Source organism: Melanerpes formicivorus, unplaced genomic scaffold, assembly GCF_026170545.1.
Source record: "Melanerpes formicivorus ecotype bairdi unplaced genomic scaffold, bMelFor1.0.p_v2 SCAF_28, whole genome shotgun sequence".
NCBI classification, from domain to species: domain Eukaryota; kingdom Metazoa; phylum Chordata; class Aves; order Piciformes; family Picidae; genus Melanerpes; species Melanerpes formicivorus.
In genome coordinates this window covers 747,298-763,649 of record NW_027142380.1, presented here as the reverse complement: position 1 = coordinate 763,649, position 16,352 = coordinate 747,298, and the positions used below count along the sequence as shown (strand labels likewise).

General features: G+C 45.2%; 1 protein-coding gene across 4 annotated transcripts in view; it reads left to right on the top strand.

Annotated features, from left to right (window-relative positions):
* The window catches only part of GRIP2 (glutamate receptor interacting protein 2), a 314,019-nt gene that overhangs the window by 141,978 nt on the left and 155,689 nt on the right, over positions 1-16,352 (top strand). Inside the window, exon 1 of one of the 4 annotated variants that reach the window (XM_068154128.1) lies at positions 13,220-13,370. The exons of the other annotated variants lie outside the window; for them this stretch is intronic. Within the exon in view, the coding sequence (XP_068010229.1) occupies positions 13,220-13,370 (151 nt within the window). Of the gene's footprint in view, positions 1-13,219; positions 13,371-16,352 lie in introns of those variants that run through there. 4 annotated transcript variants of the gene reach the window in all.

The following is a 16,352-nucleotide window of genomic DNA, read 5'->3' as shown; positions in this document are numbered from 1 at the left end:
AACCTGGTTTATTCTATTCTATTTCTTCCATGGTTTGTTCTGCTAATAGTCCCTGTGCATGAACTGCCCCAGCCTAATTCATATGCACCCATACAAATACATAGCACTCTGTGCAGAGCTGCAGCTCCTCTGATCTTTTGCAAGGAGATGACTGGCCTTCCACACTGCTGGTGCCTCATAGTTCATAGCTGGGAGACAAACAGCCTTGGCTGGACTGCAGGAGGGGAGATGGTGTGAGGTTTCCATTTAATCTCTTCTGTCTCCCTGAGCTCAGTAAACAAAACTTCTTTTTTTTTTTTTTTAATCATTGCAAGGTGCTTGTCTTTTGCAAAGGGTGAACAAATCTCCCACTCCCCCATAAGAAGTGTAATTTATTTGTGTTGAAGTGGTCTGTGCCTGCCTAGTCTTTTCTGGCCAAGGCAACCTCTCCTGTTGAACTTGGTTTTGGCTGGCTGGTGTTTGGGAGGCCTCAGATGCAGAAAGAAACATGACTATTACTAGCAGCAAATGTTAGAAGGTGCATCAGCTTTAAAACAAGCAAACTGCTTTGGTCCTGGTCTGTATCAGCACAGAATTGTCTGATTTATATTTCAGAGGGTAGATATTGGGCTGTGTATAGACCCTGCTTATGTGAGCTTGTGCTTTCCATATTGTATATGTATCAATGCTGTGCATGCCCCAGGGTCTTTTTGAAGCTTCTGTATGTGTTGCTCTGGTTGCTGGCAGTGCCAGGTTTGCTGCTTTCAAGCTGCTCAGGGTGAAGAAGGAGCTGGGGATTTCTCTGAGTTTTTTGCTCTTAAATTTCACCAGCAAAGATCAGTGCATTAGTGTCACCTCTGGTATCAGTAAATGACCCAGGAAAATTAGACTGAGGGAGCCAGGAGCTCTCACCAGTGATTACATGGTGGTGAAGAAATGGGTAATAAAGCCACAAGAGGTGCATGTGCCCCCAGGTGCCTCTCTGTTGGTGTGCCCCACTGAAATGATAGATAAACCCAGGGGGCTCTGTGTTCATAGAATCATAGAATTGTTAGGGTTGGAAGGGACCTCAAGGATCATCTAATTCCAATCCCCTGGCATCTCCTCACAGTAGATCAGGTTGCTCAGAGCCACATCCAGCCTGGCCTTAAAAACCTTCATGGTGTTCCTCAATGACAAATTAGGTTTCCCCTACTAGTTGCCTGAAATCTCACTTACTGGTGTTTTGGACAAGCTGAGCAGTTGTGCAGCTGTTGGTGCTTCTCCAAATGGCCTCAGGCAGTAAGGAGTGATTTACTTGAGCGTGCCAGGTACTTGAGGGGCAAAGGAACCACATCCAACATACTGGATTTCTAAAGAAAACCCAAAAAAACCCAACCCAACTGACCAAATATTTATTACAAAGTACAGTGACTGCCAGGTGGTCAGCACAGCTGGCTTGATGCCTTCCCTCTTGCAATAAGAGTCCATACTAGAGGTGTTAGATGAAGAGGGGAGGTTTCTCTGTGCCCAAGTAGCAAACTGGAGCTTTGCCTGGTGCAGGAGAAACCTTTGAGCTGAGAAGAGCCTCCTATGCTATCCTGACAGGGGGTGGAGGGCAGGGAGTAGCTAAAACCTGCATTTCCAGGTGTGCTGTGGCTTGGTGCTGGGCTGGTCCTGCTGCAGCGACTGAGAACTGTGTGGGTTTGCAGTACCAGGCTGCAGTGCTGCTTTTGGAAGTTGATTTATTTCTATTCTTCTGCAAAGCCTGGTCGTCATCTTGCTCACATGTTGCTGAACTTTCTTTTTTTTTTCCTTCCCCCCTCCCCCCCCCCCCCCCCCCCCCCCCCAATAAGTAAGGGGTTGAAATGCCTTCTGTTGCATGGTTTTTATCTGCTCAGCCCTGAGGAAGCCTTTCTGTTCACACCCTCCCTCAGGTACATAGCTATTTAGCTGTTATTTGCAGGAGTGCATCACTTTTATGCTTCATGTACTTAAAAGGAAGTTAAATAAATAACTCTTTTACTCCTTTTATTTTGTCTTGGACTCTTCACCCCTAAGAAAATGTGCAGCCAAGTGGAATTAGGGAAGGGCTGTACAGCAAACAGTTTGCCCAGGAAATGCATTTGGTTTTAATTGCCTCATTAAGTCAGGTTGTGATGGATTATATGACCTTACCCAATGCAATCTGACATAATGGGATGCTGTCAGAAGTTCTGGAATTGCAGAGTGGTATTCACTTGACTTGGGGTTTTCTTGCTTGTGTTTATAGCCGAGTCACTCACATGCAGTGGTTATAGGCATTAGGAAGGCCTTGGCGTGAGAAAAGGCAAGGCCATTAATGCTTTTTGTCATGATTACTTGATGGGCTTGTTGTTCCACCAGGAATTAATGCCTTGCTGCTAGCACAGGAAGGAGGCGTGGGGCTGTCAGGCTGTCGTGCTGTGGGGTGGGTGTTAGGCTCACACATTTCTGATGGTGCCTTCCAGGACTCAGTCCATCAGCTGTTATCAAGGATTGCAGCTGGTAGCAGCACAACTGTTCCTTGTAACCCACAGATTAATTTTCAGCTGAGGATAGCTGAGATATTTAAAATTCTTTGACTAGTGTTTAATAAACATGCCTTGAGTAGGCCCCTGCATGCTGCACGTGTTGCAGAGAGGGGTATAGCAAATGGAGGTGTTGCGTCCAAGGCAAAGCTTGCTTGGCAGCTGGGGCTGGCTTTGCTACTCCAGCCATGAGGGAACAGCAGCTCTCTCATTTCCTGGCTTGTGTTGGTGCCCTGTGTAACAGAGATGTACAATAATATCCTCCTCTTCCTGTGGTAGATGAGTTTTGTAGGTCTCAAACTGTTTAAACAAGACTTTTGGCCACCCAGGAGCTCAAATAGCCTCTCCAAAAAAGGTGGAGGATCCCTCCCACATCCTCAGGTAAGTCATTAGGCTTCATTTATTTTCCAAACCCTGTAAAAAAGAAAAGAGTAATTTTGAACATAATCCCTCTTGCCTTTTCTTCCTGAGAATCTCTCAGTTGTTACATTAATTTTTGGATTCAACCCAAGCTTATGAATATTTATTTGGCCCTCTCCATTTATCCATCTCTGCACCCCATCTTTTCCCAGAATAATTTTCAGTGGATGAAGTTTTTGGAAGCAGTGTTTCCATGTACAGGTCTGACTCAAACAGCACTTCTTTATTGAAATAAGAGGGTCCTGGTGTTTTGTACATCATAGGTGGCTATATTTAATAACCAAGAGCTGGACCATTGACTTGGATGAAGCCCCAGGATGTGTAAATGCTCTTACAAACTTTGATTAGGATGGCAGGTGTTTGACAGCTGAGTCAGCTAGAAACCTTGAAGTATGTCATTTGGGGCTGTTTGTTGGTGATAATGAGTCTCAACTGCCACAGACCTTTACCCCCCCCCCCCCAAGTTTAGAGTTTTGTCCTTCATCAGGACAAGGTCATCCTTCGGAATCTCTTGAAACGGATGCAGCACTGTTTGTTCTCCTGCAGTGGGTCACTGCTGTGGATATTGGTGAAAGAACTAAGTGAGGTTTAGGAGGCGTTTGCAGATATGGTTATTTGCAGTAAAGCTCACTGAGAAGTTGATTTCCATAATAATTTTTGAGATATGTGGGCTGAAAATGAATTCTGAATCACAATATATCTAAACTTTAAAATTTTCCCAGGAAGTGGAGGCACTAAACTCTCTTTTCAGGAGAGTAGGTTGCTGTCTGGAATTTCCGTGGGACTTTGGCTGAACTTGCTGTTATTTTTGTCAGCTTCATTCAAGCTCCTCAGTAGGAGATGGTAGGAGACTGGGAAAATGCATGTCAGGTACAATTTACAGTTGTTGATGCTTGCAGCCTCTGCAGCTCTGTGGATCCCTGTGCTTCCAGCCCAGGAATGAGCTTGCAAATGTCAGACAGGGCTGAGCATGCTCTTTAGCCCCACAATTAGTTTGGCCACTGTGGCCTGTGCTTGTAGTGTATGAAGTGAAAACACAACTGCACATTGTTCTTGTTCAGTCTCCAGCCTCCATCTTATCCAGATTCCCTGCACAACCTGATCCTGGAGATATTTGGCTTCATCCCTCTTTTCCCTGTTAATATTGCCCTGACAGAATCCCAAATCAGTTTGCTTCTGTGTGTTGCCTGTGTTGTGGCTACTATGGACTTGGAAACCTGCTGCTCTTCTCTAAGGTTCCCATGGATGCCCCTGAAAATGGAACTACTTCCACCAAACTCTCTTGGAACCTACCAGTGGTTTGGAAAAGCTTATATTTAGTCAGAAACCTTCTTTCTTTCTCTCTTTGCTTGTCCACCTCCGCATTCCTATTCCCACTCTTCTCTTTGCCTATTCCGGAAAAGTAGCTTCTGTCCTGAAGTTCTGGTACCAAGTGCTGGTGCTGAGCTGCCAGCCCCTTGCTAGAAGCCAGAGCTGGAATGCTTTGGGAAAATGTAAGCCCATGAAACAACATGGAAGTGTGAACGCTCTTAGGGGGCAAAAAGCCATGGAACTAAAACCTGGTCCTGATAAAATCCAAGGAGCTTTGGCTGTAATGAAGTTCTTTAGCAAGATAGTTGCTTTTTTGGAGCTGCTGTGCAGTGATTGATGGTGTTGTATTTTTTTTTCCAGTAAGAGCTTCAACTTCACCTGGGTATATCTGTAGTGATAACAGGACTGAACCTAGATATCTGGGGAGAATATGCTAAACTTCACTGCTGGTGGTGACAGGCATTGATAATAACTACCTCCACAAACCTAAGGGTTTAAACATCTGCTTTATTTGGACTTCCTGCAAACTATACTCACAAGGAGTTTAAGGGAGTCAAATAATCTGTCCTGACAGTGCATGGTGTGGGAGTGTCATTCCTTAACCATCCTGCTGTTGCGTGGAAGTGTAGGTGGATTGATTGCAGAGAGCAATTGGAAATCACACCAAGGTTTAGGTTTGAGCTGGTGTAGACACTGGAGAAAGAAATGGATAAGGAAAATTTGGTCCAGGAATGTCATTCCTTATATTTCTTAACTGTCCAAGATGGTAGTGAGATAATTCATTTCCTTGTACCAGAATCACTACTGTGTATTGCTTTGCAGTGCCATCCTCTCAGATTATTGTATTTCAATTCCCTTAGTACCCAACTAGGAGACCTTGAGCCTCTGAACAGCTGTAATAAGCCTGTGACTTCATTTCTGAATGATGTCTTCTGAGAATATTAAGAAGATGGTGGAGTTTAGGAGCAGTGAGCTGGCTGCTGCTCACTGGGGATGGCAGCTTCAGGGGTCAGGAAACACTGTGGTTAATATGGAATAGTGAGCCAGCTGGGAAGCTCTGGCACACAAGCTGAGATCTTGGGTGGAAGCTAAGGGAAGAGGGAAAAGACAGTGCGACACTTGGGAACAGCCTTCCTCTTGCAGTCCTCTTCAGACCTGAACTCTAGCTGCAGGAATCCTTAATTTGAAGGAGCAAATGAAGCTGTTTTACCTCCCAAATAAGCTGCATTGCTTATTGCAAATCCCTGCATTGCTGCCCTGATCACTGTGCTGGTTGAGTCCTCAGAGGTCTTGAGTTTATTTGTGCTCTTAGGAGCATCTTAATGGAGGAATGTGGTCTTACTCTTTTTTTTCTGCCTGAACCACCTAGGGTTAAGGCAGAAGTCCTGCTGATTGGAAGGGATTTCCTTGTCATGGCCCATCACAGCTCCAGAACAGATGCTTTTCACCTCTTCTGTTGGTAAGCCACTGACTTCCCTGCCAAAGGAAGGAAGAGTATTTTGGAGCCAGTTGGCAGCTCTGAGGTCTCACCACGATCTGGCCAGAGGTCCTTAAAGCCTGAGACATCTGCTGCTTGCAGGAGTCAGCCTCTAGCCTCCATTTCTTGCTTTAAAGTAAGGCAGCAAGACCTATTTCACCTTGAATTGCTCAGGAGTGGGCTTTGAGAGGCTGATTATTCACAGTCATGCCTGACAGTACTGGAGATAGGGTAGGGTTTGTTCCTCTTCAGCTTTCTGATTAGTAAAGTAATAACAACATCTGTCAGTGTGAATCCCCTGTGAGGCAGTGAGCTCAGAGCCTGTGCATGAGGTGCAGTTGTTGTCTGTTTGCCTGCAGAACAGATACAGTTTGGGAGATGGGAGAGCAAACCTCATCTCACTGAAACACAATGCTTTGTCAGTAACATCTTCAGTCTGCTGCAGATTAAATCTCTTCCTAGCTCTTACGAGGAGCTGAATCCCCCACTTCCATCTGAACTACTCACTACTGTTTGTCAGAAGGGCCACATTTCACCAGCGGTTGGACAGACTCCCACATCTCCAGGGGAGGTTCAGGCTGGAGGTCAGGAGGAAGTTTTACACAAAGAGAGTGATTGCCCATTGGAATGGGCTACCTGGGGAGGTGGTGGAGTTGCCATCACTGGAGGTGTTCAGGAGGAGACTTGATAGGGTGCTTGGTTGCATGGGTTAGTTGGTTGGGTGGTGTTGGATGATAGGTTGGACACGATGATCTTGAAGGACTCTTCCAACCTGGTTTATTCTATTCTATTCACATCTCATGATCAGATTTCCTGGTGGGGAATGCATCTTCTGCATGGCACCATTCGGCTGAAATCAGACCAGCAGGGCACCTTCCAGTTTCATTCTGCTGATGGTTCTCCAGCCATCCTGTCTAAAAAGCAGAGTGTATAACTTGACTCTTGCTGTTTCTTACTGAGTGATCCCACTCAGTACTGTTTCTTTTTCTTTGCAGTCCTTCACTTAGGAGCCTCAGGAATTCAAGTGAAAGAAGAATTTGAGACCCATGTGTTTGCATACTTTTGCCTCTATGGGGAAGTGTGGAAGGGTGGAGATCATTCTCCAATAAGAGAATTGCTCTCTACAACTACCTGAAGGGAGGTTGTAGCCAGGAGGGGGTTGATCTCTTCTCCTGAACACCAGAACAAGAGGACACAGCCTCAAGCTGCACGAGGGGAAGTTTAGACTGGAGGTGAGGAGAAAGTTCTTCACAGAGAGAGTTGTTAGCCATTGGAATGTGCTGCCCAGGGCGGTGGTGGAGTCACTGTCCCTGGAGGTGTTCAAGAGGGGACTGGACGTGGTGCCTGGTGCCATGGTTTAGTAGTCATGAGGTCTGTGGTGACAGGTTAGACTTGATGATCTTTGAGGTCTTTTCCAACCTTATTGATTCTATGATTCTAAGAAACCATCATTACAGGTTCAGTCCCGTAAGACTTGGATGCTACTGTGCCACTTGCGATACTGCTGAAAAGCTCCAAGTTTCTCTGAATTTGCTTTCTTCTCTGCAGCTGTCTGCCAGTCAGCATTTGGTACAGGATCAGGGTCATCAGCTTTCCGGAGCCAAATTTCAGAGATGCTGTAGTATGGGTGTGCTGAGAAACAGTGCCTGAAAGCAGGAAGTTGTGGCATTGTGGAGCTGAAATTAAATGAGCAGTGTCTTGATGGGCAATGTTCAAACTCCCAGAACAAAACCCAGAGTATTTCTTTAACATCAAATTTGATGGAGGTCTCTTTACTTCCCCGTGCAGTAGAAAAGTGTCTACCAACATGTTCCTGGGCTTGTCTGCAACATACATTCTGTCTCTCTACTAGTCCCAGGGATACCTAGAAGATGTGTCAGTCACCAAACATCATTTTACCTTGCTTTTCTAGGGCTGTGGCTCTCACCTTACCTAGTAAGCCTAGACAAAGACTGTTACTGTTACGATTGCACAGCAACTTTCAGAGGTCAGAAGGGCACTGCAGGTACCAGAAGATCTTATGAACTACTATCCAACAAGTGAAAGAAATGGTAGTAATTGCAGGATAGGACCTGGAAAAGACAATGTGCAAGTCAGATAAGTTCTTATTTTGCTCAGGAATGTTTAATTTCCCATGATAAATGGCTGCTGTCTGTTCCCTGGTCTCGGCATCGTTATTGTTACAGTGAAAATGCCGTGGCCGGTGTCAGGCATTGAAATTTATGTGGCTGGTACTTTTTTTTGTTGTTGTTATATACACAGCAATTACAGCCCTTTATACATCCACAGATATTTTGGAAGAGAGATGTGTTTTCCTGCCCCAGAAAAGCAAAAAGACAAATCTGCACCTGATACTTTTAAAATTAGGATGATTTTTAAAGCCATCTGAGCCCTTTCTTTGCAACTTTAATTCTGAGGCCACATTCCCTTGAAATAAGCATGAGCTTAGCTTGAATGGTTGGGAAAAGCTGTGTGAATCCTTAATTGCTCTGCCAGGTCTGTGCTCTTCCATTGCCTGAAGATTTTGAAATCCCTAACTTTCACTGCTGTAGCTGCAGTGGAGCTGGTAAGATGCTGTGCACAGGTGGCAAACCTCCAACATTATCCTCTTTCTCTGTTGCTTAGATTTATTGTCATGTTTGCTATTTTGTAATAAAGCCAAAACCCCAAACTAATTTGCTTGAAATGCTGCAGTTGCAAGACACCAGGTGGTTGTCTTCTCAAAAGCTTCTCGTGATCTTTGAATCAGCTGGAAAATCTCTGAGGGAATGGAGTTAAATGGCAGGGCATCAGCAGAAACGTGCAGAGGGGATCAGTGCCACAGATTGGTGTTAAACACAGTTGAAGGCTTCATGACATGAAGACTCACAGCAGTGCTGCATGGTGTGATTAATAACTGCAGCACGCAAGATGGTGTTTTGTGCTGTCTCTGGCCTCACAAAGCCTAGCAGAAACTCAGACTCATGCAACAAGCAAAATGTATTTTGGTAGAGAAGGAACAGACAAGGGCTTACCAGTGAAATAGTACTTGAAGTAGGATGTATCCCCTTGTTTTGAGGCATTTGATCAGTGTTAAATGAGCAGACCTGTGTGTTGCATGTGCTTACTGAGACCCGTGCTGCAGCAGTCAGTGATGCATGGGTTGTCTTGTTGGCTTTGGGAACTTTCTTCCAAGCACTATGCCTGGAGGATGATGTCTTTAGTTTTGCCTGAGGGCTGCCTGCCTAAAAACAGACCAGAGGTTTGAGCATGTTCAAACCTGTCAGCTGTGACTTGAGTGGCCTGGTGTAGGCAAATAGGGCTGTGCTTTTGCGTCACTGACTCCTTAGGGTCTTCCTGCTGAACACCTACCTCTCTTATGTGTTTGTCCCAAATGCACCACACCTATTTTTGCTAAAAATTCAGAGTAATAGCATCAGTGGCCTTCCTGTTCAAAATCACCTGGGATGCTCCATCGCTGAGAAATCCCTAATGACTCTCACTGGTGAGGGAGCACAGGGTGTAGGATGGTTCTGTTGTCAGGTGTAGGATTAAACAGGAGCATGAAGGAGTGGAGGATTGCTGGGCTGAAGTTGAGCAGGAGTCTGTTCTCAGCAATGCTGGGCAAGAGGCAGCCGCCATGTGCTGCTGACTCACGTAATGACCCTTGTGCTAATGCTGTTCCCTGTCATTTAACACAAAAATAAAACTGCTAAATTGAGACCAATTTGAAACATGCGTGGTTTGCTTTGGAAAACAGTTAATAGCTGCTATCCTCTCGCTCTAGGGCTGCGATTGGAAAAGGCGGGGGAAGTAAACAGTTTGGATTAACTCAGTGATATTAAACTGTTATTAGTGAAGTTTCCTAAATTCTACCCAAATGTTGGCTCAAATCAAACAGCTTCAGACAATTTGTGAGAAGCAGAAGGTGAGGCTAATTGGGAATAGGACATGAAATGACTGTGTGATTATCTGAATAGAAACCAAAGTGTTTCCAGTACCCGCAGTAGTTAGCAAGTTGCTTTGAAGGATATTTCAGCCCTTAAATCTTTAGTGCTTTGAGGCAACGATTCTGGCTTTCAAATGAGTGGAGAGCAACTTGCTGCCCCGACTGCAGAATGCATTTTGAAAGCAGTGTTAGTACAGACTACAGGATTAACAGCCAGGCTGGCCAGAAAGCAGAAATATTTCCAAAACAGGTTATTAAGAGATCTCATGATTACTTAACCATGAAAAAGCAGCCTACAAGGCCTGTGTGGTTCATGGAGGCTTGTCGTCTTTTATAGTGCCCATCCAGACCCTGGTTGAAGAACGTGGACGCCAACCTCTCAGCAGCTCTACAGGTGTTTCAGTACTAAGGCAGGCAGTGACATTGCATCAAAGACCTTATCCATGTGTGTGATGTGCCACACGATGCTGTGGCAGGTATGAAAATGCAGAATGAGCCAAGTTCAAGCGGCATCTACAGTCCCAGGGGACGTGGCAAGTTGCATCTTTGGTTCCCGAGGGCTCATCTCAGCAAAATGCTTTGTATTGCTCTATGCTGTCTTGCTTTCCTGCTGCTCACTGTATTGCTGCAGCTCTCTAAGATATTAATTAAATGAGAAGGGGATATCTCTCAGATGACCCACTGCAGCAGTGTTAGCTGAATGGAGAGCCAGGGCTGCAGTACAGCCCCCAATCCATCAATTTTTATAGGAGAAATGGTAGCGGTGGCTTGGTATGGACAACAGCTTGAATTGGTTATGTCAGCTCTAACTAATGATATTGAAGACCAATAAAGTGACTTTTAGCTTGGTCTGGAAGTATTAGTGTTGTTATTAATTATGTAGACATGACAGCAGCATTAGTGCTAGTATTAACCATCAAAATAACATGGAATTGTACTCATAAATCTCATTGATTAGGATTAAGTGAAGGATTGCATCCATCCTCCAAAGGAAAGGAGAGAAAATAGAGTCTGGGGTAGGAGTATGGGATGGAGCTAGGGAAGGATATCAGTATGCTCAATATTATGCAAAGAAGCTCCCTGAGCAAGGAAGAATAAGGATAAAGCCTGCCCCTGCCCTGGGTGCTTAAGGTTGGGTTTTCCTACATGTTAACAGGAATTATGGACCAAATCACCTTTGAGTTCTGCTGCCTGCTGCTGGCTTTATCTTCTCTGGGAACAACTGCAAGGGGTTTCTGTGCTGCATGAGGCCTCAATGCCTGTGAAGAGCATGATTGCAAAGGGCAGAGACCAGTGCAAACTGGGATGAGCGTTTGCCAGGAGCAGGCTCTCATTTGGGTGCTGCTCATGGATGGAGTAAAGGGAAGCAGGCACATCTGTTCTGCCTCAGAGAGGAGGCAGGGAGATCCTTGCTCAGCAGAAGAGCTGCCTTTGCTCCTGGGTAGCCAAGCCAGCTCTGACCATGGCAAACTGCCGAGATGAGGCAGTACAAATGACCTACTGCCCTGGAGAAAGGTAGAAGAATTCCACCTTAGAGGAATGTGTGGGGATGGCACAGTTTACTGGGATGGTGCAATTTGCACAGCACTGCTTGTCTGGAGCCATGTCTCATTACATTCTGGGCCTTAATGAGCTGAGAAAACTGCATCTGCCAAAGCTTGCTGCTGATATCTGCTCTGTGGCAGTGCTGATGTGGTACATCTGAGTTTAAGAGCTCAGGCCTGAAAGGGTTAACCGAGCCTGGTAGAGACTAGTAGTGGTGGGACATGCTCTGCCCTGTGCTGCCCTTCAGATGAGGACAGTGGGCATCTTGCTCAGTGGTGAGAGTAATGGCTCTACTTATAATGCCTTAAATGAAGTGCATGATAATTTAATTTGTACATCCATTAATACTCTCTACTGCAGGGTTTGTTTTTAATTATATCACTCTAAATGGAGTGTTAGGCCTATTGATGGGCTCTTGGTCCCGCTGCCAGGCACAGCCATGTCCATCCCACACAGGGTTGCTTGAAGAAGAACCTTTCTGCTCCACTAACCCCACTGCCCTAGTTGGATAAGGCTCTTCCAAGCTGTCAGTCATTGCTCTCAAATCACCTTTCCTCCCTGAAATGACCAGGAGACAATCACAACAGATATTTCCTTGGCATCAGTGTAGGAGATAGGAGGATGTTGATTCTCTGCAGGACCCAAGGGCAGAGGGTTCCTGTAGGTCCTATAGCCTCAGGGCCAGGAGCTGCCTTAGCTGCCAAAGTTTTCCAAGGGAAGATCATCCTGCAAATAGCAACTGAGCACCAAAATACCTTTAGAGTTTGGCCCAGGGTTGATCTGACTATTAGTGATGTGATTATCTACCTCTGCTGTTGGTTCCCATGAGTATGAGCAGGTTATTAAGTGTTTATCTGAAATCATGTTTCATGGTCTGGTTTACAGCTAAGAAGCCAGCAGTAAAAGTGTGTTTGTCATCTGCCTGCCTCCCAGGCAGCCTTTTATTTTTCACTTAGCCTCCTGACTCTAAAAACTGTCATTTGCCAAACAAAATTATTCTTTCAAGGGGAGTGCTCTACCTGTGCCTTGGTTTGTAATGCCAGGATGGCAGTAGTGGAAGAGACTGAGCTCTCCGTCTTTGGCATTGCTATTGACAGGAGATTGGGTCAGAGCTTCCCACACAGGGTTCTTGCATACTTCTCTGTGGTTTGGCTGGTGTCTTAGAGCAGCCATGGCCCTGAGTAGACATGGCAGGTTGCACATTATTGGCTGTAGCCCTTAAAGTTATCAGAAGGTCATTTAAAAACACTTAGAGGCTCTACATTCAGAGTCTACACTTCTGAAATAGGGAGAGGAGCTATTTGCAGGGATGTGTTCAGTGCTTGTGCTAAAAATGTCTTGACTAACCACTTCACCTTGCAGTGTTTCAGAATCTGCAGGAAACTGGAGAAATTATTTGACTCTTTCTAAAGCTGTTGATGAGAAAGTGATTGCTGAAAGGTGCTGGATGAATGTGAGTAATTGCACAAGTCCAGGAAAGCCAAGGTCCTTTCCTACAGACCGCACAGTTATTTAGCGTTTCTCACAGACACAGATATTATTTGCTGTCTCTGATAGCTATTTCTGATCTTTGAAATTAAGCCAAAATTCTTTAAGAGTCACTGCTTTTTCTGAGCTGATGCTGGCTCTTTTTGCCTGAGGAGCATTTGAAATCTGCCAGAATGCATGTATTGTCGAAAACAGACATTGAAAGCCCTATACGGGATCTGCTGCCCTTGTGAGTTATGAGCTTTCCCAAATCATCAGCTCTGCTGATGAGCAAGCCTGCTCTCGTTGTCTGCAAGAGCTGTGGATGGACAGAGGCAAAAGAAATCCTTCTCTCTCCTTCCCCCCTCCTGCTGCCACCCAAAACTCTCTCTTTGGGTGGAAAGAAGCTTTTGACACAGACACACGCATGCATACACACACAAGCGCTTTCGTGCCTCCCAGTGACCTGCCTGCTTCTAGCTGTCCCTCCTTCCCAGGGAGCTGGAGCTGCTGAGACACACAAGTCAGGGAGATCCTGTCCCCTCTCTGCGGCTTTGAGACCAAATGAATAAAGTGAACAAGGTTTTGAAGATCCTTATGAAGTCATCGAGGAGGAGGAAGAGATGGAGAGAGGAGCTGAGGGTGGAGGAGGAAGGGGAGAGCCGAGAACTCTGTGACCCAGGTGGTTTGTGCCGCCTGCATCTCTGTACTGGTGGTAAGGAAATGGGAATGCTCCTGCTAGCCCAGAGATAACATGCCTGTTTGATATCCATTGCTTATGTGACAGGAGAGCTTCCTACAGTCAGCCACTGCTGTCCTGCTCTTTAAAAGCTGAAACATATTGGTGAGAGAAGTGGTAAGGGCAGGGAAATGACATGCCTGACTCTCCTTTGTAAACCTTCCCTTGCTTGCAAGGGTGGCATCTTGCACGTGTGGAGAAGGGACACCAGGGAGTCTTTCATCTGGTGGGATGGTGCTCCTTAAAATGGAGGGAGAGCATGTAGCTCATTGAGATTTATTTTAGTTTGATATGTGATACTGTGTTTTGTGATACTTAAGCCTGGATGTTTACTATGTATATTTCTGCAATGCAGAAGCAAGGGTAAATGGAGAAATTTAGGTTGCTGCATTTCTGAGAGATGTTTTTGGCTGCAAGTGTGCTTTGGCCACAGTTGTTCCAGACCCAGGTCTGTTATATCCATCCTTATGAGCCAAGCACACTATGCAGTGGCTGTAATATCATGGAAAATTATTCTGGTTTTAGTCTATCTATAAAAAAGCCAAATGAAAGAAGCCCAGAATGTAAAAAGTGGGCATTTACAGTATTCAGTTGTGTGCCCAGCATGCCTGAAGTGTCTGCTGATGGCTGTGACCTAGCAGAGGAGAACGTGAAGGGCTGTGCGCTTGGCCATCAGGCTCAGCTTCCTTCATTCTGCATTGCCAGCGTCCAAGGGATATGAAGAGCTTATGAAACTGCACTTAAGATGAAGCTATGCTCATGTCTAATGTAGGTCACTGTTTTTTCACTGTCACGTTTGGTAGTTTGCAGTACTGTTGTTGCAGCTTTTGAACATTCTGCAGGCTTGCTCTTATTTTTTCTCACCCAGCTAATTCTGTTGAGCTGCTTTTCTGATCCTATCTGGGAGTTTCTGATGGCTCCATTCTTACAGCACCCTGGGCACCTGTGTGGCTTCATTACATTTCGAGACCTGGGGCACAGAGATGTTAGTGTACTTGCCCAGGTTTGTACAGATTGGGGCAGGGCTAGATGTTGGCTTTTGAGCTTGAGGCCTGGCACCCTGGTGACTACCTTGCTCTTGGCCTCACCTTCTATGTGAGAAATGTTTTCTGCTACAAATCTGCATTGTGAAAGTGGTTCAGATCAGATGGGTGGGTGGTAGAAAGTCGTCAAATACGAAGGTGAAAGTGGCATGAAAGGCTCAAACCATTGCATTCTGCTTCCATGTATAATGCCTTCTTTACACCATGGTAATCAGGAGATCATGCTCCAGAACATCTTGCTGTCTTTCTCCGAGACCTGGATCAGGCCTAAAGCCAGTCAGCCTGGAGGGCATTTAAATGGTCTGCCTATAAGCCCAGTGGGATTGCAACACGGGCAGATTCTCTAGTGATGTCTTTCTTGGGTCACTCTGAGGTGTTTCTGCTTCTTTCAAGGATAAGCTGTGGCGAGAACAGGTTATCCTTCCTAATTGGATCTTCTTTGCTTGTAGGAACTGATTTGATTTAATTTTCACGCCTATTAATTCACTCATTCTGCTTCCAGTTGCCCAGATTTTCTGGTGTGGTACCACCTCAGGTAGGTAAGGAGTCTGAGATGTGTTTTGTCACCATTTTTCCAGTGAAATATACTCAAGTATTTTTGTTTAAATTCATCATCATATTTCTTACATCATCTTTAGTTATACATTGGTTAACAGAAAAGAAAGGAAATAAAACCCAGTAAAACATTTAGGTGTCAGAAAACAAGACAGTGGAGAATGTTGGCTAGCCCTAAATTGACAGTTATTACTGTTGTTAACCCTCTATGTATTTCACTTTATCTTTTTAATAGGCAGTTGCCAGCTGAGAAGGTTCACGCTCAGCCCTGATCTTTCCTGCTGTCTGGGAACATGGTCCCATCAGGGTTGAGTTTTGCATTCAGCCCACATCCTAGCCATCTGCCAAGCTTTTGCGTGTTGACTTGAGAGACTGTTTTGTTTCTTCTTAATTTGTTTGGTTATTCTTTTTATCAAAAAGATAGACAAATCTCTTTTACAGCTGTAGTTGATGCCCACCTGGGTGGGCAATACTGTTAGAAAGCCTGAGTCCCTCTCAGCTGGACATACGGAGTGATCTCTCTGAGCTTTGGGTCCTGGCTGCTTAGCAGGAAAAACAGAGGATTTGGTTGTTCTCAACCCAAACTAGACATCTTGAACCTGTAGGATGAATTCTCTGGAGAGCCTTTTCCTTTCTGTTGACTGTAAGGGAAGTATAAGTGACTGGCTAAATTGAAGATGTCTCTTGTTCTATGCGGCTTGTGGGGTGATTGAGAAAGTTTTGGCTTTACTGCCTGAATATGCTTTAGGTGAACAGTCTGTCTCCCACAGTCTCTGCTACTCTGTAACACTTTGCTAGCTTGAGGCTTTGTGGAAAGCTGAACTGCTGGCTTTTTTTCCTGAAATGCAAGATGGGTAGTGGGTTAATGCCCCTTCTGCCATCCAGACAACGGTGATAGAGATGGATTGCCAGAAAAAAAGGCATTTGTTAAAGCAAATGGGGAGAAAAGCAGTGCATTCCTGCAGTCAGGTTCTCTGCTGGCAGTTATTCCAGCCAGTTATGTCTCCACAATAAAATGTAAATGAATGCAATCATTTATTTTGCAGCCTGGAGGCCTGGTGGTATGAAAAGATAAGAGAGCATTTCCCATTGTTTATGTGGTGGCGGTGGCTCTTCTGCGTCTGCTACTGTCGCTCTGATACCTTGGCGGCATTTAAATGTTGCTTTTATTATTAAAAACACATAAATGGGAGTCTAATATCTTAAACAGATTAGCATGGTGTTTACAGAGGCGCCAGCCAGCCCCCACTCCCCGCAGGCTCTCCACATTCGTGTGCCTTCTTCAGGAGCAGTGCACAGAAAGCAGAAATGCCTTCAGCTGGCCAAGGACTGCAAAAAAGCAGTTTGTGCAAAGACACAG